At 35.2% G+C, this 25678-nt stretch overlaps 1 protein-coding gene across 6 annotated transcripts in view; it reads right to left on the bottom strand.

Annotated features, from left to right (window-relative positions):
• Positions 1 to 25678, bottom strand: part of TAFA5 (TAFA chemokine like family member 5) — a 437226-nt gene that overhangs the window by 326893 nt on the left and 84655 nt on the right. For 5 of the 6 annotated variants that reach the window (XR_011092064.1, XR_011092063.1, XR_011092065.1 and 2 more), the window contains exon 2: positions 7272 to 7358. The exons of the other annotated variant lie outside the window; for it this stretch is intronic. Coding sequence is in view for 2 of the 5 variants with exons in the window: in XM_068669699.1 (XP_068525800.1) it covers positions 7272 to 7358 (87 nt within the window). In the remaining 3 variants the exon portion in view is untranslated. The remainder of the gene's footprint in view (positions 1 to 7271; positions 7359 to 25678) is intronic. 6 annotated transcript variants of the gene reach the window in all.

A 25678-nucleotide genomic window follows, 5' to 3' on the forward strand; every position in this document is an offset into this window, starting at 1 on the left:
AATGTTAAAGCAATGTCATAGCTACACTAGAGATATTCCAATGTAAATCTTTCATTCTGAAACATACCCTTTGGTAATAAATTGGCCATGCTTGGGCTCAGTTCAAGTTGGGTTTTGTTTGTTTATTTGTCTTCTGCATGAAAGGGAAAAGTGTCAAACAGCTAAAGAAAATACACATATTTTATACTTAAGCAATCAGAAAAAAAAAAAAAGAAAAAAGAAAAAAGAAAAACAACCTCACAAGCCACACTGAAATGGTGTCATTTTTTTTAAAGTCCACAGATAAGTGGATTTTAAAGGTGTCTCAAATTTAAGTGTTTATGCAGTCCAGGATAAGCACCATGTATAAACTTAGCAGTTTGAACTGCTAAGTTTAGAGAGAAACCCTATGACGAATTTTACATACCGCTTTCCTAGAAGCACGTGGAGATATGCTGCCAGTGGGTCAAAATCTCTTGCTTGCTCCTTTGAGGTTCAAGATGACAGTGCTGCTCCCATGTACTTTGATTTTAAGCTAGTCTTACTTGGAGCTTCTGAATTAGATGAATACTCCTGGGCTTTAGTGGGCTTTGGATCAGACCCTTTCATAAGTAAGGCATAAGAATGAGGCACTGTGCTTCTTGGCCACAGGGGAGTCACTCGACATGCACACTAGTGTAAGTGGGAGCAAAATCTGGTTCATCGCTCGCACCGTACAGAGATAGTTAGTCTCATAGCAACAAGGGATTCCAGAAGACTTCCCATTTGGGAGGACAGTGGTACCTGGCAACGATGCTCACTGTACTAAATATGGTTCACTGTGGTTTTTGTATTTTCTTAATTGACTTGGACCTTTCAAAGGTGGTGAGTCCTATTCAAGAACAGCCACCTTCAATATCTTGACTTGTCACATGGATAAAGATTTATAGAATATTAAAGATATCTCAAGTTACCAACATGGACTTCTCTTGAAGACTTCTGAATAAATTCCCTTGACAAAAATGCCCCATTATCTTTCAGCCTATTAAGATTTGAACCCCCAGCTAATACAATAACACCCATGCAACAGTTTCTAAGCTGCTTAGGCTAAGAGAGATTTATAGAACTAACTCACTTCGTATTTCCAGGTTTTTGCCAAAGTTCTGACCCCATGTGTCTCCAGTAATATAGAGGGGCAAAGGGCTATGGTCTCAGCAGTAGCTTCTGCCTGGAATCCCCTCCACAGGAACTTCTCCACTTGTGTTTTAATGTTAAAGAGAGATGTGGAGCACCTGAAAGCTCCTTCATACAGGTAAAAGATGGCGATGGCATTAGAAGACATTTCCAACACAGTGCATGGTTGGAAAAAGTAGTAAGGAAAGCATTTTCCTGATGGCCAAGGAGCAAAAGCAAATGTGTTTGAGATATGAGTTCTTTCCAGTTCCTATGGGAAAGCAGCACAACAAATAAGTGCATCATTTCCAAGTGTATGTTCTCTTTTGGAAACACAGCTCATTTGTTCCTTTTACTGAAACTTCTGTCTAGTTCAACAGAATTACTAAAACTGGAACTCTGCAGTGAAGACAGCAGCCTTTGCTCAATTCTGTAGTTTTAAAAATATTTTTGTACTCTGTATTTAGTTCTGTGGGGAAAAAAAAACAACAAACCAAACCAAGCCAAAACAAAACAAGACAAACTATAAAACTTTAAAAGATCTATTCTTCAGTACCAAGACATTTTATAAATAAGAAGATGCTGAAGTTCCTGAAATGTGACCATGTCCAGATTGTGTTCCATACCACTGTAACTAAGTCTCTAGTACTTTCAGTTGTGTTGAATGTTTCTTGCATGATTATTTTATTACTGTTCATACAATAAACCCCAAAATTATGCATGTCCAATGCAGATCTAAATGCAGTTGCACAAGAGATGACGTTAGCCCATTCTCACTAATGAATTTGGAATCTACCACTGGCTTTGAAGAACATACGCATGCATGCATGCACACACACACACACACACGAAAAAAAAAAAGCAGGCAATATCCATTATTAGCCTATCTAGCCAAACCTTTGCTGATGTCCACTGGATTTCATTTTTGTTACTTTTGAGTTACTCAGGCAATAGTCTGTCACCAGCCACTTGAGGCGATTATTCCAGCCCAGCGGTTCTCTCAGCTGGGATATTTCTCCTAAGTTACATGTAAGTTTAACATTTTATTTTGTTGAAATTCACCCAATTTATCTCTCACATATGCCTGAAGTGGCATTATAAATCCTTTCCCATTTTGAATCTACTCAAAATAGATGATATATTGAATATACAGAAATGAATACAGATGGATATATTTCCACCAATTATCTTTTGCAGCTTTTAAATATTTTTCCCCCGCTGCTCTCTGCATACCAACAGCTGGTTCACATTTCTTTGCATCTGGGCTAGTCACAACTGCAGCAGTCCTCCAAATACCATCACTGATCTTCAGCTGATGCTGGGCAATGCCACTGAAGTAGAAATTTATCTCTGAAGAGACTCTGTTAATCTCTGGTTTGTGATGTGATATAGCTGCACCAGGAATTACGAACACATATCCATCTTACCATCTCCTTCCATGAACACCTAAAAATTTTGCTTTATTTTTCTTCACTCACCTAATTAGCTGATGTGTTAATGTCTGTAATGATTTTTTGACAGACCAAACCCTGCTTCCTGCTCTTTCTCCTAATTGCAGATTCATAAAAGGGATAATGCAGCAAGGATATTTTAGAATAACCAATGTGCAATTTCTTTGCTGTAGTGCCTAATTTCTGCCTAATATTTCTGATATGTCTTTTAAAAATATCTTTGCATTTCCTTTGGCTTTCCAATTATATTATTTTGCTGTTCTTGCCTTCTTCCCACCATCTTACTGACTTTCACTTCAGGTATGATTATATTCCACTCTTCTATTTATAGAGAAAGAACTGCGCTAGCAGCCTGTGTCCTGTGGACAGTTGCCCATAGGGAACTCTTTGCACTTTCTCCCACTTAGCAGTTACCAGTTGATAATTGCTTTTGGCCACTGCTGCTAAAGGCTTTATATGAGCTGGCTAAGATGTGAAAGGCTTTGTAAGACCACTGCCATCCCCTGACCCCCTGGTAAGTTCCCCAACACCACAAATTAGAAATGACATGATATGCCAGTCGCAGGTACTATGGATAGTATGTTACCGTCTTCCGCCATCCATGTGGTACTCATGGACCATCTTCCTTGTATCTGCTCATCAAGCAATCTCCCTTTATATCATTCAAAGCTTTAAACAGCTCACTTCTGTAATGCTGATTTTGTACTCTTTCATTTCACCTTACACACACAACCTGTTACAGGGAGCACCTAGCTTTCTAGTAGCTGCTCTGACACATTTAACAGCACAATTATAGATGACTTAGTAACCACCCATTGACTAAAAATAACCTAGCAACTGAAGACACACTTAGGTATTTATACTTAGATATCCCAGAGGAACCCTTCACAGCTCTTGGAGCTGGGGAAAACATATGTATCTCACCAAATGCAGCAGGCTAGGAATCCTCAGGGGTGGGGGCGAGGGGATATAAGGGGAAGAGATAACATTGCACAGCTGAAAGATTTTCCAGACAACACTCTGCCAGCTAATCCAACTCTTTTCCAACTAGCTCTGCAATTAAAGTTTCCTACTGAGAACAATGACAGCATTATGACCTGGGGAATTTCTGACGTAAAAAAAAACTAACACATTTGGGACTACAAAATTTAGAGCCTTACAAATTCAGTTCCTACACTGATGGTAATTGCAACCAGTACGTATCCATAGGATCTAGTGCCAGTATGCGTATAAGAGAATACGTGAGCTGTCATGAATGAGATGCCACTGAGGAGGGAGCTAGGACAGCGTATCCTGTGTGAGGAACCTGCAATGCTGAAACTCTTTTGCCTTCCAGAGCACGGAATTGTTTTTATGTGAGAGGTACCAAGTTTTCACTCCGGCTCTTCAGGAAGAAATATATTAAAGTCTGAAGAGAGAGGCAAATACTTAAAGGCAGTCCTCTAAACGATGTGATTTCATTTCTGTGATACATGATTATATATGCTATGTCTGCCTGTGGATAGTTTCATATATTTGGGGGGGGAGGGGGGAGAGAGAGTCTGTATTAAATTGACAGAACCACATGTCCTAATGGAGAACTTGTAATATTATATTGTCTGCCTGCCCTTCCTTTCTTGCTTCCATTTTTTTTTTCTTTCTGTTTTGTTTATGGCCTTCATGTACTTGAAATGCTTTCAAAACACTTTCATTTGTCTACAAAGTCCTGAATAGGCAGCAACTTACATTCAGGAGAACTACTAATTTCAAAGAGGAAGTCTACAAAGTCTCAAGGGTCTTTCTACCTGATTCCAGTTGTAAGATATTGAAATAATTCAGAGAGTACATAACTATTGGAACTCAGAGTTAAGACTGATGGATAAGGCATAGTCTTGAATGTTCCAGTGACTGTAAGGCTACAGAAAACACTGAAATTGAGAAGGCTTATCCTTGTATTTTCACTTTTTATATTTTAAAATTGACTGCATTTTTTAACAATTCCCTACTCAAACTAAAATAATATATTTGTTTACTATATATATACATTACAAAAAAGATGTGTATTAGAACCACAATTATTAAACACATTAATTTAATTAATTAATTTATGGTCCATAGTATCCAGCATCACTTCTTGAGGGTCTAGCCTCATACACACAATTGAAAGGCTGTTATGTTCAGTGAGTTAATTCCTCATGAGACCTGTAAGCCATGCAGAATAAGTATGTAAGTCATGTATGTCAAGTTATAGCAAACTTTTATAGAATGGCCAACAGTACAGTATAGTAGTGCTGTATGGAAAAGTTAAAAAGTTAACTTTCTGGTGTTTCCCCTCACCTAAATGGAGATAGTAAAAATAATAATAATAATAATAAAAAATCCAAATACAACAGGAACAATACTATACAAACTCAACCTCACTGGCAACTTGGCCAATAAGCTCTATGACCTAAGTAAGGTAAAGCTCTAACCAGAGAACTTTACTTTTTATTTAGCTCAAAACACGCATATCACAAACACTGATCAGGAGCCAGAGTCACAATGGAAACTTTTCATTACTGATTCTTACTGTGGTCAGTACGAAAGGGAGCTGCAGCAAAAACGGAACATATCTAGAACAAACAAGGCACCTCCAGAGTTAGATAAAACATGTTCTGAACATACAAGGAAGAGACAACGACCGTCTTCACTGTTTTAGCATGTTGGTGGATATTAGTGAGAGAAGAGGCAATCTTTGGTTGCAAATAAACTAGTGGAGGGGAAACAAATATTTCTCAGACAAATGTGCTGATGCTTTAAAAATATTCAAAACCTCAGATAGACATTTGAATATTGTCACATGCACAAAATGAACAATTATTACATTTTATGTATAAATTAAAATGGGTTTACCACTATGGCACTCTTGTTTTAAGCCTGAAAACTCTCATGTTTTCAAAAAATTTATACCTGCATCAGACTGTGACATTAAAAGGAACCCAGAATATTATACATTAAGTTTCTTCTGGGTCTGTTTTAAGGAGTTCATTTCAAAATCTCGAATAAGTAAAGGCAAAATTAGAAAACAAACTTCTTTTTATGCTGAAATATAAACCAATAATATTGCAAGCCATTCATGTATAATATAGTCTACTAGCTCTTGACAGTACAAATAAAAAAAGTATTAGCCAGTCTTTAGATATTCTTAGATATGTCCAGATAACACTAAAGAGTGTAAGCCATACTTTGTTCAGTAGGATGAAAATGGATTACTGCAAGCTAATATGAGATTTATTACTGGACTCTGTGCTATGAGGAATTAACACACTGGAGGCCCTATCAATGTACACCTGGGGTGGGATAATGGTAGGAAAAGCATATTTTCCTACCTTCTGCTGCATGTAGAACCTACTTACTACTTGTTTACTTGCACTTTTTTGTAGATTTTTTTTTTTTCTATTTGCCAGACACATCAGACAATCTATAGCTTACTATGGTTAATGAAGTGGCCACTGTATAGCAGGATTTGACTTTTCTGTGTGTGTGAAAAGCATGTTTATAAAGGGTAATATCCTTTTTGATATCGTTTTGGATTATGCTGTTCTAATAGGAACCCTTTTTCTGTATGTTTACATTGTTTACAAATAGAGACAATTACTACATGAAATGGAGCATCTAAGATTTTGGCAAAAAAAAAACAACAAAACTGCACCCTTACTATACCAGGCAGAATTATCTTTGTCTAATTGCAACTTCAGCTACTGGCAGCACACAGCGTGAACTAACTTCAGTAAAAAACCTGCAGACACTGTAACTGCTTCAGTCAGATTTCAGAAGGATAAAACATTACAAAGAGCATTAAACAAACATTGTAAGAGGTGGAACGTGTATTTCTACAGCAGAATATGAATTCTCTGGGCATTGATTATCCTTAAATTAAGAAGGAGAGGAGTGGGTCATGGACCTGTCTTTCTGCCAGCTCCTGGGATATTTTAGCATCACATCTGTGCTGGACTGTCCTGATCTTCATACTTATCAGTGGGCTTTTGAAGAAGACACAGAAAGCTTTCTCTGATTTCTTCACATCATGCACACTCACTGGAAGGTCTAACACCTCATGCCTATACAGCCTTCATTGTGCAAGGGTTGATCTTGAAACAGATAGTTGCCTGTGTCTGTATCTGAAGGGGCAGATGATTCATCACAACTAATTGCTCATGACTGAACAAGAGTCTGTAAGGTAACACGTACAGAGTAGGGATGATCAGAGATTACAGCATGAATATAAACTGAAGTCTTATATTAGCATATTGGTTAAGCCATGCCCACAGAAACAGATAGCTTTGACCTTAAAATCACAGCAAAAATTTGAGTAGTTTTCTTCACTGCTATGCTAATATTATATAATATTACATTAATATAATATTATACATTGAATGGCTACTATAGAAAAAAGTAGACACATTGTAAGTTGGTAATGATGACAATATTTTTATGTATGAATTACTATATAGAGATAGATACTGTATTTCATTTTTGAAAATACTTTACATATATATATGTATTTAATAGTGCTTATTTGGTTTTGTTTAACACTTCAGAGGAAATGGGTATAATCTACTCTGTCATTAATACATAAAATAATAGGTCAGTAACACATTTATAAACTATATGCTCTTGATCCATGCCATAGTGCTTTCAGAATGTGTCAACACTCAGTGATTTCCTTACCCAGCTCAAAAGCATCTTGGAAGCACCCCGGGCAATGTCTCATATACAGCCATTGAGGGTTATCCGCTCCAAAATAGCTGTTATAATCTGAATGGAAGAATCATAAATGATTCAATTGAAATCACTTCTTGCAAAAGGAAATGAACACAGAATAAACTACAACATTAGGGGGTCTAACAGCCCACACACCTGAAGATTTAGAATTGAAGACTTTAGAGTTTCCCCTTATAATCAGCCTGCTGTATGTAATGGCTACTTTCAGTTGCTGAGAACAGTACTCATAAAACTGACCTTCACTGATTTTAGAGGAACTTTTAGTAATCATTTCAAATATAAGTTAACGAAGCACTTACCCAACTGCATCTGACATGACAGAAACCAGGTGAGTCTCTCTCTTTCCCACCTCCCTCTCCCTCCCTTCTTTGAAAAAGGCTAAGTATTCATATCTTCCCTATAAAGGAAATACAGTATAGTGCATAGCACTTATCTAGCCTTCATAGTAAAACCCAGCCATATGAAATAAAAAATTAAACTATAGTGCCACCAAATGTTGGATCCAAAATCAGCTTGCTTTCCAGGTTTTGGTTTGTTTGTTTGTTTATGAAGAAACTATGCCAGGAAAAAAAAATCTCCAGAAAATTAATAGAATTCCATAAAATCAGAACAGAAACTCCCCAGCCACATGACAATTACTTGCAGAAAAGAAGGAATAGCTAAAGACAGTATAATAAACTAGGATAATTGTTATGGTTACAAGGAGGATTTTAGATGTTTTTAGATGTATTTTAAATGCCAGCTACTTTGAGTATTCTCTTTGCTTACATGTAACAGATTTTTTTCTTCCACTAGATAACACTAGTTTTTAAAATAAGTGTGATTTCTTCATAATTACTTTAGAAGAATACAGAAAAGATACAAGAAGCAAGTACTTTATGTAGTAAACTGAAATATCAGGTAGTATGAGCAACATAACATCTACTTGTATATTGAGTATTGCCTGAGGGTTTAAGGTCACCAAGGAGATGAGGAAGGGAGAAGTTATTCTGTTGATGAAAACTTGCAACTGGCATCAATCCTAAAGACATACCTGGGTATGAAGCTGTTTATTCATAAAGTTATCCTATCAAAGTGGACAGAATCAGCATATGAGCCAATAACCTCCTACTGTGAGAAATCACAACAATTTACTTTGCCGTAAGGAAAAGTTTCTTCCCTTTTCCAGAGTATATGCTCTGCTGCTTCATATATAGAAACATAGCCTCAATAAGTTATCAGAATTTTGTAAGGCAGTCATTAAAATCTAGTAATGCAACTGCAATAGTCTGAGTAGATTTAAATGTTTTCCTTTTTCAGATATACTGCTGAAGATGTGTATCTTCTTTTTGACAGGCACAACACAAGATGAAAAAAAAATAACAAAAGTTTAAATTTTCAACTGTTTCTGGTGGTCATCTTTTTAATTGGCTATCAGAACCGAGTTTTGTAAACTGTCATCTCTTGTTTTGTACACTGTTTTTTTCTATTTATATTAGTCGTTATCATGCCAATTATTTTTGTGTGGCGCACACAGTGTATCAAAGAGGATTAGTCTGATACAATATATAAAACATTCTGCATTTTTTAAAGAAGATAACTAATCCTTTGAATTATATATATATTTTTTCTCAATATTTTGGTAGAAATTTTATTGTCGTTGCCATATGAAAATATATTCACGGAGGAAATTTTTAGTAACCAAGGACTTAAATAATGTCTAATAAACACCAACATGAGTAAGCTTTACATATGTTTTATGTAAAGCAACTAGCAGAAAATAATATCTCATTAATGATGTTTCCTCTTCTTATCTTTACCGATACTTTTTATTCAGTCCTGCATCAAGGATTACAAAATCAGGAATTCTGATTAAGAATCCCCAAACACTGGTCTTGCATCTACTGACAGACTGAAAAGAGAGATGGCTGTACTGAATCTTTAGCTAAGCCCAGAAAACAACACATGAGGTTGGGAGCAGACTGATGGCAGTGAAACCAAGTTAAGATTATGAGTTTCTACCTGTATCTCCATTTATAATAACTTTGTGCAATGCTGGAATATTGTACCTTACTTCCTTCTTTCATTTGTAGTTCTTCTGTCCAGTGTAGTATATTTTACATATGTGTATAGGATACGAGGATAATACCAACCCCATTCAATTCCCAATCCTAATTGACAGAAAATAAATAAATAAATAAATAGTGCAGTTCTGTCCTAGTGTATTGCTAAGAATGTCTGACCATAGTTTAAAAACAATACTCATCCTGAGAAGCCATTGCCTTCCACTATCGGGAATAATAATACGGGAACTTTGTTAAAAAGCAATCCTACTCAGTACATATTCAAACAACAAATTGTGCATGAATGGACTTTGCAAACTGTAAATTAATAACAAGCAATCCCATGAGCCCCAGAATAAATGAGGTCAATTTTCATATAAGTTTACATTTTTTAATTTACTGCAAGCTCTGATTTCTCACAACTATCCAGCTGAAGACCATGTTGATTCTCTAGATTTAACACAGAAATAGGGAACACAATGTCTGTTCCCAGCATCGGGGCATTTATAGGGTCTCTATATTCCAATGATCATGCATTTTCAGAAACTTTTGCAATTGAAGTATATGATACCTTTGTCTCTCTGAGAAATTTCATTAGACTCAGGGCTCAAAAGTAAAAAGTTTTACACAGATACACAACATATACTTTGTTTCCTGAGCTTCAGAACTGTAGAGTTCCACTTTCCTCAAGGAATGCTCAGACTCATTCAGATACTTTACTTCCATAATTTATCTGCCACTAGTTTCTATGAATGAAAACAAAACAAAACAAAACTCTTTACGAAGCCTGCAGTGTCTACTCTCTTAGATTGGAAACTTCTCACCAACAAGTTCTCCATGAGGGTCTTGGGAATATTTAATATTTATTTATTCATTTTTTTTCCTCCTTGGTGCTAGTGCTCTGAGCCCCATATTCAGATTTTAATACCATACAGCACTCAGCCAGGCAAATTATCAAATCAAATTACAGTGGCTCACCAATTTATCTCCCATCAGCTCTAAAGCAATACCTTGTTAACTTGCTATAACTACGTTGTGCATCTGAACTGAGCACATGTGAGTGAAGGTTATTTCAGAAAGAAAGGACAGACTGAAAGAGCAGCTTATTTCCACAAGGAAAAAAATAGGGTAGACATTTGAGCAAACTGTTTAACTTTAAAGGCAATTAGGCAATGGAATGACTTGCCTGAGGAGGTAGTTTAGACAATGTAATGAGAAGTGCTTAAAATAGAATAAACTATTTGTGTGACAGATACAGATGTAAATAATCCTCCATGTTTTGAACTAGATGAATCACGAAAGGTATCTTTTCTATTCAAATGTCTGAGTATAAAAATTCTATTCTCTTTCCTTGGGAACAGCTTTCAAACTTATGACTGTTCCCACCTGTTCTGAATACTAAAGTGAAACCACACTCCAAAATGCAGTTTAACCTCACTGTATCATTATAAAGTAGATTTATTCATAATAAGCATCGATGAAAAACTTCCAGCAAAAAAGTCCTTAGTCAGGAAGATGCACACTGTTGCAAAAATGGATTGTTTCTCTAAGTGCTTATATGGCCCCATCTCTATAATATCCAAGCGCCTTACAAACATTAATGAATGTATTCTCACAACACCCCTGGGAGATAGAGATAGTACTATTAGCTAATGCACAAAGAGTAGCTTGTCCAAAGTCACACAGAAAGTCTGTGACACAGCCAAGACTCAAAACTGTGATTTCCTGCCCACTGCCGTAACCATGACTATATTCGCCGTCCATATACAGCATTTCAAAATATGTTACATATAACCTCAGATCCTTACACAATAAGCCTCTCTGTTCAGCTGTAGATTCAACTGCTGACTTATTAAATAAGAATAACTTTGTTTATCGGGAAGCTTCATTACAGCAATAAATTTGCAGGTTACTGAAACAATGACAGTTATATGGGCCATAACTGCTTCTAATACAGGAGAGCAGTAAAAGAGAATTCCCTGATCATAACATCCAGAAGAGAAGGCATCATATCCAGAACAAGATTTTGATACAAAAATATTTTTCTTCAGATGATGTAAAATGTTACATTATACAGAGGGGTTATAAAACAAAGACAAAACAAACAAGCAAACAAGCAAACAAACAAACAACAAAAAAACAAATACACAGGCTAGCTATATTCCTTACACAGTTCCTTTTGAATAAAATATTTCTGTAATAAGAGATATATGCTATTTTCAGTTTTAATGAGGTCAGATCTAGAAGGACAACTGCAGTAAGTGTTTTTACCCCACAATACCAAAGAACAGAATTTGGCTTATAAATTATTAGAATCAAGTAAATATATGAATTAGTAGAAAGCACTCAATATCGAGGTTTTTCATCATATTATGGGATTGTTTTTTAGTCATTTAGGGGTTCAACATTTTAATGAATTTGCAGACCTCATCAAATGACAACATGATTCTTCTAAATCAGGAACACAGCACGCTGTTTTTCATTTTGGCAGGGGAGAAGCATAGTCATTGCACTTTTCCTCAAATGCTGAACATTTAAAAATGAGAAAATATTGTACAACTGCATAAATAATGGAAAAAGGTATGAAGGTATAGTGGATCACAAAGTGAGTAATGATTCAAAAATACAATGTTGTTGCCACAAAGTGAAGTATAATTTTAAATTCATTGACAGAAACGAGCAATATCTCCTCAACTTCATTCCTGAAGTTCCACAACAGCACTTTTTCAGTTTGTGGCTTCATGTTTTAAGAAAGATGTAGATAAATTAGATCTGTTTTTAATTAGAACTACCAATATAGCAGAGGGGATTTACATCAGATGCTAATTGAAAACAGCCTAGCTATCAGGACGGTTAAATGATGGCACAGATTATCATTGATAGGGAATCCATATATCAACATGCATGATTTTTTTTTTCAGAACAAGTTAAATAAATATCCATTTGGGGTAATCCTAATTCTCATAAGAGACTGGACTCTGTCCTGAGACCAATTCCAGTCATATATATATTTTACTGTAAAAATGGTAGAAACAGACATTCAGATCACCTGTTCTCAAAGAAGCCCATTCCAGAATCCTTCATTCCCTCCTTTCCTTCTCTCTTTCTGTTACTGGGATCTCTTATTGGGATTACATTCCCAGTAGACAAAGAAATCATAGTCTGACCACAGCCAAATTTATCAGACAGCACTGAATTCATTCAAAAATCACACTGACAAGAAGTGCTTACCTTTGGCAGCCCAGTGTTGCCCCAGGGAGGGGGCTATAGGCTGGGTTTCTAGGCTCCCCTCTGGTTTACTACACAGTCACTGATCTAGAGAACAGCAAGCAGTTATCATACCTTCATTAAAGGACCAGAAAACTGCAACAACTGGATAACTTTGACTAAATTTTATTACTACTGAGTAACAGGAGGAAAAATAAATAAATAAATAAACTATGCATTAACAAAATTATTAGATTAGAAAAACAGACATTCTTGTTATTAGAAAGCTTAGGCGCCCATTTAGGTTGCATGAGTTGCTTTTAATTTTTTCTGATTCTCCCAACACTAGAGTAAGGATTTTTTGCCCGTTCCTGTAAGCCGCCTGTTTATGTTTGCAACTGAAAAACAAAATAATAATAATAAAAAAGTATTATGATTCAATAAGATGGTTCTGTTTCATAAAAACAAAACAAAGGACAGATGAAAGATAACAAAATGGTGTCCTGTATGACCATTACTTTGTCTCCTTATACAGTGTCTGTCTGGGATGGAGTTAGCTTTCCCTGCAGCAGCCCATATAGCTATGCTCTGCACTTGTAGCTAGAACAGCACTAGTATTGCATCAGTGTTGAGCAATATTGGCACAGCATCAGGACTTCCTCTACCCCCCCCTTCCTCCTCCACCCAGAGCTGGGGGTGGGCAAGAAGTGAGGAAGGAACATCACCAGGGCAGCTGGCCTAAACCAACCAAAGGGATATTCCATACCATATGATGTCACAATCAGCAATATAAGGTGGAAAAAGAAAGGAGAGGGGTGGGGTGGGCTCTCATTGTGAAAACATCCGTCCTTCTAAACAACCGCTACATGCATTGAGGCCCTGCTTCAAGGACATTGTCAAGTATCACTCATTGGTGGGAAGTAGAGAATATTTTTTTTCCTCTGCACTTCCACACAACCTTTGCTTTGTTTTTTCCCCTTTTCCCCTTCCCCTTTTCCTTTTAGTTAAATTATTTAATTAATAATAATTTCCCTTAATAATTATTTTTCCTTTAATTAAATTATCTTTATCCCAACCTGTGAGTTGTTTCTTTGCTTTTCTTCTTCCCCTCCTCTTCTGAGAAGGTGAGCAGGTGAGAGCAGTTGTGATGGGGTTCATCTATCCAGCAAGGTAAAACCACCACACTCCTTTCACTTCTTTTGAGGCTGTTGAAACAAAGACTAGCTAGATAACTGGAACTGCATCCAACTAGAGGAGTACTAGGATTAAGTAATTCCTAGTTCCTGGTAGGAGGCAGTGTTTAGAGAGCAAAATAGGACTGGAGGAACTGTTCCTAAGGAAGAGGTAAAAGAAGACTTAGGCCTGGAGCATCCTCTTGAAGATATAACTTCTCCAGGGCAGCTTTGTGAAAATGAGATCAGGCCATATTATCGAGTTAGAACAGGTTTCTGTATTCCTCAGACTACTTTGTCCCCATTGATATACAGATAGGGGAAAAACATTCAGCCATTTGAAAGTACACGAATCACAGAATCACAGAATTGTAGGGGTTGGAAGGGACCTTAAGAGATCATCAAAAGCCATAAGGATTTCAACAAGTATTTTCACAATGTAGTTAGTGTTCTAAGTATGGTCTCTTTTACAAACAATTTGTATTCACTGGAATACAGTTTATTTGAATGGTTATATTTATGTGCAGTTCAGGAGTTACCGTATAAAGGATTCATCAAAAAAAATGCAGTTTGGCAAGTCCAGAAGAACATGCATGAAGCAAAGACCTCACTCAAGGATAAAATGAACCTTTGACTAGAACATGGAGGAGCCTTCAGGATGCTTTTCAGAAAAGCTAGAAAGAAAGACTAATGAAGCTAAAAGCAGGTACCAGAGAGCCCTCTTACAAGATGTTAGTAAGGGCACTCTGCTGAGAAGTTAGTGGCGTGCCAGACAAACACTAATGAAGAAAGCCACAGGAATCCCATACTGGTAACTGAAAGTTAAGTTGCTAAAATATGAACATAGGGAAGGAACTAAGCAAGCTGTAGGAGTTCCAACTATGTGTGATGGTATAGAAAATAGCTTTTCCTGTTCCTCATAGGAAAATCATATAAAGAGAAGGAGTCTTAGAATTGTATCAGTTAAAATGGATGGTTCCACTTAAAATGGACAACCACTATCCACATAACCAGCAAAACCATTATCCACATAACCAACTCAGTAAACAAAAACATCATAAAATGTTTCTTAACATGGTCATGAGCAGCACTGTGCTTATTTTAACAGACACTAAAAGATTGCCTGTAACAACTAGGTTAACATCTTAGAGAATGGCACAACCAAAGCAAATTCATTCACTTGTGATTTTTCTGCATTAATCATCTTGAGTTTGGCAAAGGAATTCTAAAAGACCGTCTTCTAAAAGGAGTGTCAGCAGTTTGTGCGTGCTTGACTATGGAAGAGTATACAGTCTTTCTCACTTTGGCAGAAAACAACAAAAATTATAGTCCATTGAAAGAAGAAAATCTGGGGAATTACTGGTAGTTATCACATAGAAACTCAAAGTGAAAACATGAGACTGCCCAGGTAGCTTCATTTCACCAGGAAACAATTTCACAGAATCATAGAATCACAGAACTGTTGAGGTTAGAAGGAATCTCTGGAGATCATCTAGTCCAAACTCCCTGCTTAGAGTAGTATACTCCAGAGAACACAAAAGCGTAAGACATGAAATTATTTCATTTAGAAGGTCATAATTACACCATGTGAAAAGCAACATAGTATTAAAAATATTTCAATAGTTAATCCTTAATAAATAGTAGCATCAGCAGAAGAATAACTATCATTACAGAATTTCAAATATACAAGGCCAAATTTTGTTCTCAAATCTGTTTTTGTACTAGCTTCTCTTGAAGCTCAAGTGAGGGTCAGCCTATGTAGGGGACCAGGTCACAGAAGGTGTGATAGATAATTAATTTAAACATATTCAGGACAAATTGAGCTGACACTGAACATGCTGTGAGCCATTTAAAGCCACAGAGAATTAGTGGCTTTTTAGTAGGATAGATGAGAATTCTTTCTGACCCTGCCAATCAAAAAAATCGTTTCTGGTTATTATTTGGATAATTTTCTATCATAACAATAAGGATATCCACATATTTTGGGTGTGAAACTACTGAATATAGCCTTTATTATCTAGAGTATTTCATGTTTACCTTTAGAGCAAAGTTTGTTTGTTTGTCTTCAGCAAAAAGATCATGAAAAGTGAAAAGATCAATAAGATTTTAAAAAGTTTGCTCAATATCTCAGAGATGAAATTCCTAATGACTGAGTAACTGGGTTAAGGAGAATTAGAGCAAAGTGTTAATTGCCTCATTATAATTCTGCTGGTTTGCTTTTGTTCGATTAAAGCTTAGTAGTTTGAACTTTTCATCACTATTGAGTAACATAACAGACTAAAATCATATTGCATGACATCCTAAAGTGAGGGATTTACAGAGAAGGTGAGGGAAGGATTAACACACCATGTCATAAAGTAATGCAACAAAGGGGGGAATAAAAAATAAACAAACCAAATGAAAATAAATAAATAAAATATTTATTTATTTATTTATTTATTTGTCTCCTAAGTGTTAAAGCAGGAACATTTAAAGGAAGTGCTTAATCACAGTCCTTCTGAAGTACAGATCTTTATGACCTCAGAGGTTGTAGTATATTCCATAAGGAAGAATAACACTAAGAACACTACACTTTTTCTTTATAATCAGTAATATTTACTACAAATGTACTTTTAAAAACCTCTAATGGATCATTTCTATATGATCATTATATTCTCATCATTTCTATACCCCTTGTGCATAAGCCATCATTGAAGCAAAGCCCCTTCGCGCTGCCATGAGCTGTCCTTTCAGCACCTAAATTGCTATCGGCTCCTGTGTTACAACTCCTTCATTTTATAACTCCTTCAGTTAGCACCAGCTAGCCTTATGAAACAAGAAGGGTTTTCAGACTCATTTTCAGACTCTAAACTTAGATATTCAAAAGACACCAGTTAAACTATTCCAGCTGAGATACATATATGTAAAAGTAATAGTTTACAATGGGTTACAAACACTGATGTTCTGTCCCATAAATATAGAAAGCTAAATTTAATATAAAGAAAGCTAATTGTATTTGAAAATCTTGTCACAGTTACAAAATAATAAATCCTGTAAACTAAATAACTGAAACAGAAAACTGTTCTTAGAATCTGTTTGTGCATGCATAAGAGTTCCTTTAAACAGCCAACTAATTGTACTAAATCCCACGAACTATAAACATTCATTGTTATATAGGTGATAAGTGTAGATGGTGTTTTTATTTTAAAAAATTCAAGAGTCTATTTGGCAGAAAATTGGTTCTCTGTAAACACAAGTAAGATCACCTGTAGCAACATCTTTGATGTGTGGCAGGACCTTCATCCTTAGTGAATGTATAAGGGAATAGAAAAAAATGAGGAAAAGCTTCTTAGAGAGTAAAGCTATATTAGAATCTATTACGTTATTTTTCTTTTCCTCCTCAGCTTTGCATACCTGACTAGAAAAGACAAACAATGCAAGTTTAAAACCTCTACTAACTATGCATTAAGACACCGTATTGGCCATAGGAATAATTCCAAAATTTACTTCTTCTGTTGAATGTTTATACTGATAAACACTCCTGTAAATTTCAGATATAACTAAAATATAATACTTAGAAAGACATTATATTTGCTCCCCATTGATACACTGAAATGATAGTTCATGATGGAAAGTTCAGAACTCCACCTTGTGGTGATAATTTTAACTATATGTTGAAAACAATTGTGGAGAACTGGAAGAACACTGAGATGTCATCACAGAAAGCAAGAGAAATTCAGGTCTGAACTATGGTAAATAAATTGTGTGGAAGCTCACATGTCAAAGTTTGCAAATTTGCTCAGGATAAGTGAGACAAAGCAAACCTATGGAATATTTTATTTATTTTGGGGACAAATTAGCTGAACAAGTAACGCATAATAGTCAATGCAAAGATAGATAGGTGTCTATCACTGTTCTAGTTTTTCTGTCAAGCCAAATGACTAAAAGTTAACGCATACCTACATTTACAGTGACCAGACATTTACAGAGATGTAGTTTTCTTCACCAAATGCTAAGCAACATACATTCCGCTGGACCTGAATTTTTAAGGATATCCAGACTGACTGTGTCCATCAAAAACTGCAATGAATAGCAGACCATCAACAACAAAAGTTCCATCATTCAATATTTTTCTATGAAAAGCAAATATTCTACTATTAATGTATCCACCTCCTCATGTTACTAAAACAAGAAGAGGCTGGAGGATATAAGCATCTAGCTCTTTGGATCATCTATCATGAACCCACAAATCATTTGTTTTTGCCAGAAATGTTCTCCAACTTAAAATAAAATGATTATAGAAACAGGATGATGAACAGAAGCTGAAAAATGCATATGAATATACATTAAAAAAAAAAAAAATCTCAGATGCTGCCATTTTCTTCCTATTGTTATGAGAAGAAAAAAAAAAGAAAAAGAAAAAAGAGATGCTTTCATTTATAATGTGGTGTTTTAATTTTTCATTAGCCTATAGAATAGAAAGCTTAAGGGTAATAACTTGGCTGGGCTAGTTTATATGCCAAATTCCTACAGTTCTATAAATCATAGAATCAGAATGTCAAACCATGGAAGGGACTTTAAATATCACCTAGTTCCACCACTACCTCCACCCCCTGCCATAAGCAGGGACATATTCCACTAGATCAGCTGTGATCTATTTGTCTGCTTATTTAAAGGCAAGCAGAAAATATTTTGGGGATCCCAGTTTCCTTTCACTCAACTGCAGAGTTGTAATTGAGCATCTTATGCTCCACTGCTGATGTGCCTTTGTAGAAAAAATAAATTGAATTAGCTCAGCTGCTAAAAAAAGAAAGCAAAACACTACAGATTTGTCTACTAATACTGTGGTTGGTTTTGCTTGTTTGTTTGTTTACAGTATTAATTTAATTAATAGATTTACAGGGAAAAATCACTATAGTTCTACAGAAAGTCTGTTCCTGAAGAACAGGACACTATTTGAACCTCTTCAATCATTGAAATGCTAGAGGTAAAAACAATGAATCTAGCCTTCCAAGGATACCCAGCTTTTCTGCGTAAGTTGCACAACCCTATGTATGGTCAGACATGCCTCCATTACTGGAAGTGCCAGTGTGTTGCAAGAGATATTAATAGCTTTACATATCATCACATACAAATTAAAGGAACAGACATCATGAACTGTTCAGTTGTGTGCATGTCGTAGCCCTCAGGAGATGCCTTACCAGGCATCTCATGCAGAAGGAGGATATAGATAGGAAAGTGAAGACTCTGCTAATCTTCTTAAAGTAGGTTTTACAAACAGAATCTTTAAAAAAAGTCTGTCTGTGTTTACTATACATCAATTCATTGTTCCCTAACACCTCACACTAAAAATGATATTTACAAGGAAGTGTTGTCCACCCCTGGAGTAGCTATAATTTCAGAAGACCATTGTGTAAAGCTTAAAAAGGGCCAGCCCTTTTCCACAAATAAATTAGTTCACACCTGTTCCTGAAATATATCCTCATGGAACACCATATGAATAGACTCATTGAAATGAACCCATTATTATAAATAAGGGTACACAAAACAAACATACAACCCACTGGAATATATCTATCTTGACATGAAACTAGTACCAAAAGCAACAAATGGTTTACAAGGGTTGCATATAATTATAACAGTCAGGTCATGACAGAAAAGAAGTTATATCCACTAAAGAGAGTCAAATCTATTGGGCAGTCATACAGGATATTAAGTTTTTATTAGGTTTTAGCATGGCTGCCTCTTAATGAAATGTTGCTACCATTATTCTGTGCTGCACAGGCCAAGCAACACAATGAAGGCCTGCCAAATGAATCCATGCAATTGCAGAACTCTACAAGACAATAAAGGTTTTACTGGAATGAATTAAATACTTATCTTCCTTTGGTTCCCATAATGATGAATGCACCCTACCTTGAAGCAGCTCATTTAAAATTGAGCTCAGCGTATGAACTACTGAAACAAAATAAACATTAGGCAAAATAGGCAGGCACAAAACCATGTCATACAAATGCTTAACCAAATCCCAAACATGTAAATTTGGACATTTATATACATCTGTTACCAGGGTCATCTAAAGGTTTCCTAGATGGCCTCTACACTCAGTCTCAGCTTTTCTCCAGCAAAAAGCCTCCCTCTTTCTCGTATGCTCAGATATGAGAAACTCTCATATTCCTAACCTTGTCCACAGCTCTCCTGACAACAGCAAAGAAGGCAGAAGTTCCTTTAGGGATGTCCACATTTTTGTATCTTATTTTCTGAATTTCCAAGTACAAAATTCTCAAGATGCCCATCTATTTTTTTCTACATTTTGTGAAGCATTCTCTCTGGTGGTAGAAAATAGCAGGTAGAACCCTATACCGGGTTATTACCTTTTTGACTGTGATGGCTTTACATAGCTTGTAAATGCATTGTTTTTGTTTCAGCACTTCAAATGCCCGTTCTTAAGGATGGTTTATGTATGCACCATGTCTGTGACAGTACGTATTTTTTATTGCAATTTTTACGATACAATGAGTTCTAGAGAGGCAACTACTGGCAATAATTTAGAAACACTTTTTAAGTGAGAAATTCTTTTCTCAAGAAACTTAGCCCACATGCCTTTATCACTGCCAAATTCCTACACAATACAATAATCATAGTTCATATAAGTGGTTGCTTTTGTTGGTGTAATTGGGTACAGACTGTCTGTAATTACAGATTTTCTTCAACCCAGCAGGATTTTTTGTAGTTTCTCAGAGATTTCACATAACTGTGGGGAGATGGGCTGAGCAGTGTCTAAGCATCTTTTGCTGCGCTGACCTCAGGTATTGCACCTGCTTTGGTACTGTCACTTGCTAAGCATGAGCTGCTACCCTTTCTCTTCCTGCAGTGCACTATTAGTCAGTGTTACTGTCAACCCCCTGCATTAGGGAAAGAAAGAGAAAGAGAAAGAGAGAGAGAGAGAGAGAGAGAGAGAGAGAGAGAGAAAGAGGCTAAAAAGAAAAAGAAAAAGAAAAGGAAAAAGAAAAAGAAAAAGAAAAAGAAAAAGAAAAAGAAAAAGAAAAAGAAAAAGAAAAAGAAAAAGAAAAAGAAAAAGAAAAAGAAAAAGAAAAAGAAAAAGAAAAAGAGAAGGAAAAAGAAAAGGAAAAAGAAAAAGAAAAAGGGAAAAATGAAAAGAAAAGAAAAAAAAAAGAAAAAAGAAAAAGCAGTTAAAGATACTTTGCATCAGAAATTCCACTGAAAGTTGAAAACAAATTTATTTAAAATAAAACAAAAATGAAATCCTGAATGCATACCTTTTCTTGAACAAAAGAAACAAATTCTAAAAAGAAGATATATAAGGAAAGGATTTTAATAAAATTTGTGCAATAAATTTCAATCACTGCTGTGAGAGACATTCTGCTTTACAACTTTTAGAGTTTTAGTGAAAATACATGGCTTTCTTAATAATCTTTGGTTGCATTGTCTACTAAAGTTCTTCAGTATTATATTTGTTTAAATCCATACATTCCGCTATAAACTACACTGAACCACAATGAAAGCCCAGAGCTTAGGACAGCTATATATGGGAACACATGGGCTTTTTGAACTAGGCTTTTTGAATAGGGTTATTTGCTGTGCTGAAGTACTCAGGATAACTGTTGACACTGATGACATTTTAAGTCTAACACTTTCAGTTTAATATTTGTAAGCACAAACATGCAAAAAATGTTAGAATGTATATGACACTTAATATATTGTGTTTGTTTTCCAAAGAGGGTTTCTTAGCAATCAAATATGTCTGAGATATATGGCTACAGTCACAGCTATCTTTACTTTCTCTGAAAAAATAGAAGCAATAAAGCATAGCAACACATGAAACTAAACCCAAAGTAGCTTCATTCGAAACCTGGAAACTTAGATGCTTTTCCCTTTAAAAGATGGCATCTCATCAGACCAATTTCTCACTTGGATATGATCTCATTTCCAAGAAGCAGTAAGCATTCCTACTTATGGATAGCGTTTTTGAAAAGGCTGATATTGTAGAATAGCTTTATTTATATTTAAAAGAGGAATCACAAACAACAACACATGGCTTAGCCATGACTACATGCTTTGAAGTATTTCAAAATTATATACCTATTATATATGAAAATACACACACACACACAAAAAAAGTTTTCTTTGCAGAAAATTCATTTTTAAAGCCCAACCAAATTTAACACCAACTGAATTCCAATATGAGTCAGATAGTTTACTTGTTAATTTAATAGTTCCGTGGTGAAATAAAGTGGTGAAAAAAAAAATAATAATTCATTTGTTTTAAGCATATTTTGATTGCAAATAACATAATTCATGACCAAAACCATTACCATTCTTTTGACTAAAAATCTGTTTAAATCTTATTATCTCTGGTTTCAGGTATATGTTCATTTAATAATTTTCTAAAAGAAAAGCAAAAATGTCTCAAATAAATTTCAGTTTTCCAGAAAATTTGATTTCTCATTTTCCTACTGGTTTGGTTAAACTACTGTAATTTATGTGAGAAAAATGTGCCAATACTTGTAGAATGCTTTTTGGCAGATAATTACAAAGCTTAGCACCTTGAGGCCACATGCAATGCATAGAAAAACATATTACTTCCAGGAAAGGAGGAGGAGGATTTCAAAAATCATTTGAAAATGTCATGGGGAAAATGTAGTACTGATTGCTGCATTTATAGTAATTACTAAGGAAATGAAAAATAAAAATCAGCAATATTTAAAATATCCAAGGTGAAAGGAAAAATCTACTTAAAAGTTATTTTCTGGCTTCTGACAAATTTCTATCATCTCTTAAATTCTCACTATCCTATTATTTCTAACTTCAAGTTATCTGAGATTCCCTCATAAGAGTTTCTTAAGTTTCCAGCTCTGCAGTAAAAATAATTAGGCATAAAACCCCTATATACTCTGAAGGGTAGTTGTCATCAGTCAATTGTGCAGGCACAATATAAGCACAACTAATGTTTCCAATTTGGTGCATGGCTCAAAGCAAATGCAAACATTCCGTTCATGGTTGTTGGCAGAGGCAGGGCAATAGACAGTACCTAACATCTACTGCTGTTAGCAATATGCCAAGACAGAGTTCTGCAGAAGAAAATATTATAATTCTCTCTGGAAACACAGAATCCAAGGGAAATTATGGTAACAGAAAACATCACTTACTCATAAAATATACGTACTCATAAAAAATCTTCTGATTGTTGAGCTTGTATTTATGAAAGGGTTTTAAGCAGTGTTTTATTCACATTTTAATTCTAAAAAAATAATAATAAAACAAATTCAATTTTCCACACTGCTTTCATAGAGGTGATACTGTATTTTTGTCCAATAGCCACTATCTAAAACACCCACTACAAAATTTCTAGCACAGCATTAAAGTGTAACAGAAGAAAATGTGGAATTTCGTACATCAGTATTATGTACAATAAAGTACATTTGGGAAAATAATAAAACATACCTATACTTCCTTCTATAGGCATATCTATGCCTTCTTCATGCTCCTATTATTTAGAAAAGCACCTTAATGTAGTAATAATAATAATAATAATAATTTTAAATCACAATACAAATTCACCTTTTCAGTTAACAAACTACAGGAATCTCCAGTTTCCCCCAAAATACCCACAGCACAGGTCTTAACCACTCATATGAATTACAGGAAGACAATTGAAGTTTCACATCTTCAAATGGAAAGTGGCAAGCTAACTGAAGCAATACTAAAGATAGAAGCTTACCGAACCCTGAACTATAGAGTTCAGTATATAATGTCTTCTCAAGACAGTTGTACAAGTAAGGTGATGTGAGAATAGAAGTGTACCCCAGCTGTTAGGTCAGTGCCAGAATATTTCTAGCATAGGCTAGAACACTTTTTTACTCTGTTAATTGAAACCTTGCTGATATGCATTTCTTGCCATTACCCTACAAACTCAAACAGTGGCTGCTGGTTTATTTTTAGAGCAGAGTAGTCAGTAGTCACTAGCAGTAATGAGACATACAGTACCATTTATCGTGTAAACAGCAACTGGGTAAATGACAGTTTTTAAAAGCAACTTCTGCTTACATCATCAATTCTCCTACACCATCAATATATAAATAACCTGGAAATAAAAAAAAAAAGAAAGAAAAAAAAAAAGAGTAAAAGAATAATTAATGATCAATTATTAGCCTCAATACCTTTACCTACTGTTTTGGGGCAAGTGTTTTAACTTGTAGAAATTAGCAAACATATTCAGATAACCACCAAAACAAGGATTATTGTAAGATTTGTGGGCATAAAAAAGGTTGAAAAATTCATGGTGTCACAGGAGAGGCAGATAGGGACCAGCTGTTATCTCCTCTGGTACAAGAATTTGGGACTATTAGATGAAGCTAGCAGCAACCATGCTCTAGGGAAACAAAAGTACTTGGAATTTAACAGAAATAGACCTGTGGAACACCTTGTGATGTTATGGATAGATTCAAGAGGAAACTAGGTAATTACACAGAATAAAATTTCATTGAGAGTTGCTAATCTGACAAAATCACATCAAGCTCAGGAAAACCCCTAACCTGGGAAAAAAACAATAATAAAAAAAAAAATTACTGGGAATACTATATACTCTTGTCCTGGTTTTACTACATCTAAGCACTGACCTATGAAGCACCTGCTATTAAAGCAATACAGTTGAGCTAAACCTATATAGTTATTCTTAGGTTCTTATATTCTTGCTTAAAAAAAAATATCTATTTTCTTTACAATAACTAAGGAAAATAAATAAAACAAACAACACTTTTCTCAACAATTTATACTTGCATTTCAATGTATACTTGCATATACAGTGGCATCTATTCAACAGACTCTATTTAAAGTATTTGTGCTTATGTCATTCATGTATTCTTTAAAAAAAATACGTTTTTATAGAGGAACAGTTATTGCGCTATATTATCATTGATGGAAACCACAAAATGATTCAGGCCTTTGAATGTCTGCTTTGAGCGTGTTAGAATTGGTTTAAGACAGACATGACATTTTGTGAGTGCATTTTCACTTTTATCAGTAATATGATCAGTAATATGATCAGTGTCGTAATGGTTCAGGTTGCAAGCCACTGACGCACTTCCACACTTTTCTTTTCACTATATATTTTCAGTACGATCTCTGATGTCCCTACAGGGAAAGGCTGATTGCCATCAAGGTACAACAGCATGGGAGCCAATGGTGATTAGAGTTCTACACTCATATCTTCTTGTGCCTTTCGCAGTAAGCATCTTTCTCACTTTCAAATAAGTAAAAAGAATTATTGACATTGAAAATTCAAGCTAATATTTTACTGCCACTTTCACTCACCTTTGAGAAATTGAAAAAAATAGAAATCTTACAGTAGTACAAGATCAGATGTTGGCTTAAGGTATACATCATACATTGTTTTTGGCTGATTCTTGTCATTATGAATGCAATGAAAGTTCCAGGGTGGTGCACAAAGGGTGTAAATCAGTTCTCCAGTACATAGATAAATCATTTTCTGTAATTTGAGGCATGCAATTTTGTATTATTGGGAATAGCTAACAGTGCTGGTATCTAGTCCCTGATTTAACCCTTGATGGTTTGATTTGTATTCAGAACTCTTCTATGGAAGATAGCTTTTAAAATATGTATTGTTTTGGTTTGTTTTGTTGGTTGTTTTTTTTGTTTTGTTTTGTTTTGTTTTGTTTTGTTTTGCATTTGGACTGTCAGATTATCTGCTTTCCAAGTTTTTAGTTATAGTTAGCACAAAATACAGCTATTATATACATAATACTACATACACATCCTAGATTCCAAGAAATTTTACTTTATAAAAATCATGAGAAAAACAAAATGGGTTTATGATTAGCCAAAGGTCTGTTAAGCAGATTTAGATCATACCTGTGTCCTCAAATTCAACAGATCCTTCACTGAACTATTTATAGTCCCTCAAAGAGGATTT

The sequence above is a fragment of the Anas acuta genome, chromosome 1 (genome assembly GCF_963932015.1).
Source record: "Anas acuta chromosome 1, bAnaAcu1.1, whole genome shotgun sequence".
NCBI classification, from domain to species: Eukaryota; Metazoa; Chordata; class Aves; order Anseriformes; family Anatidae; genus Anas; species Anas acuta.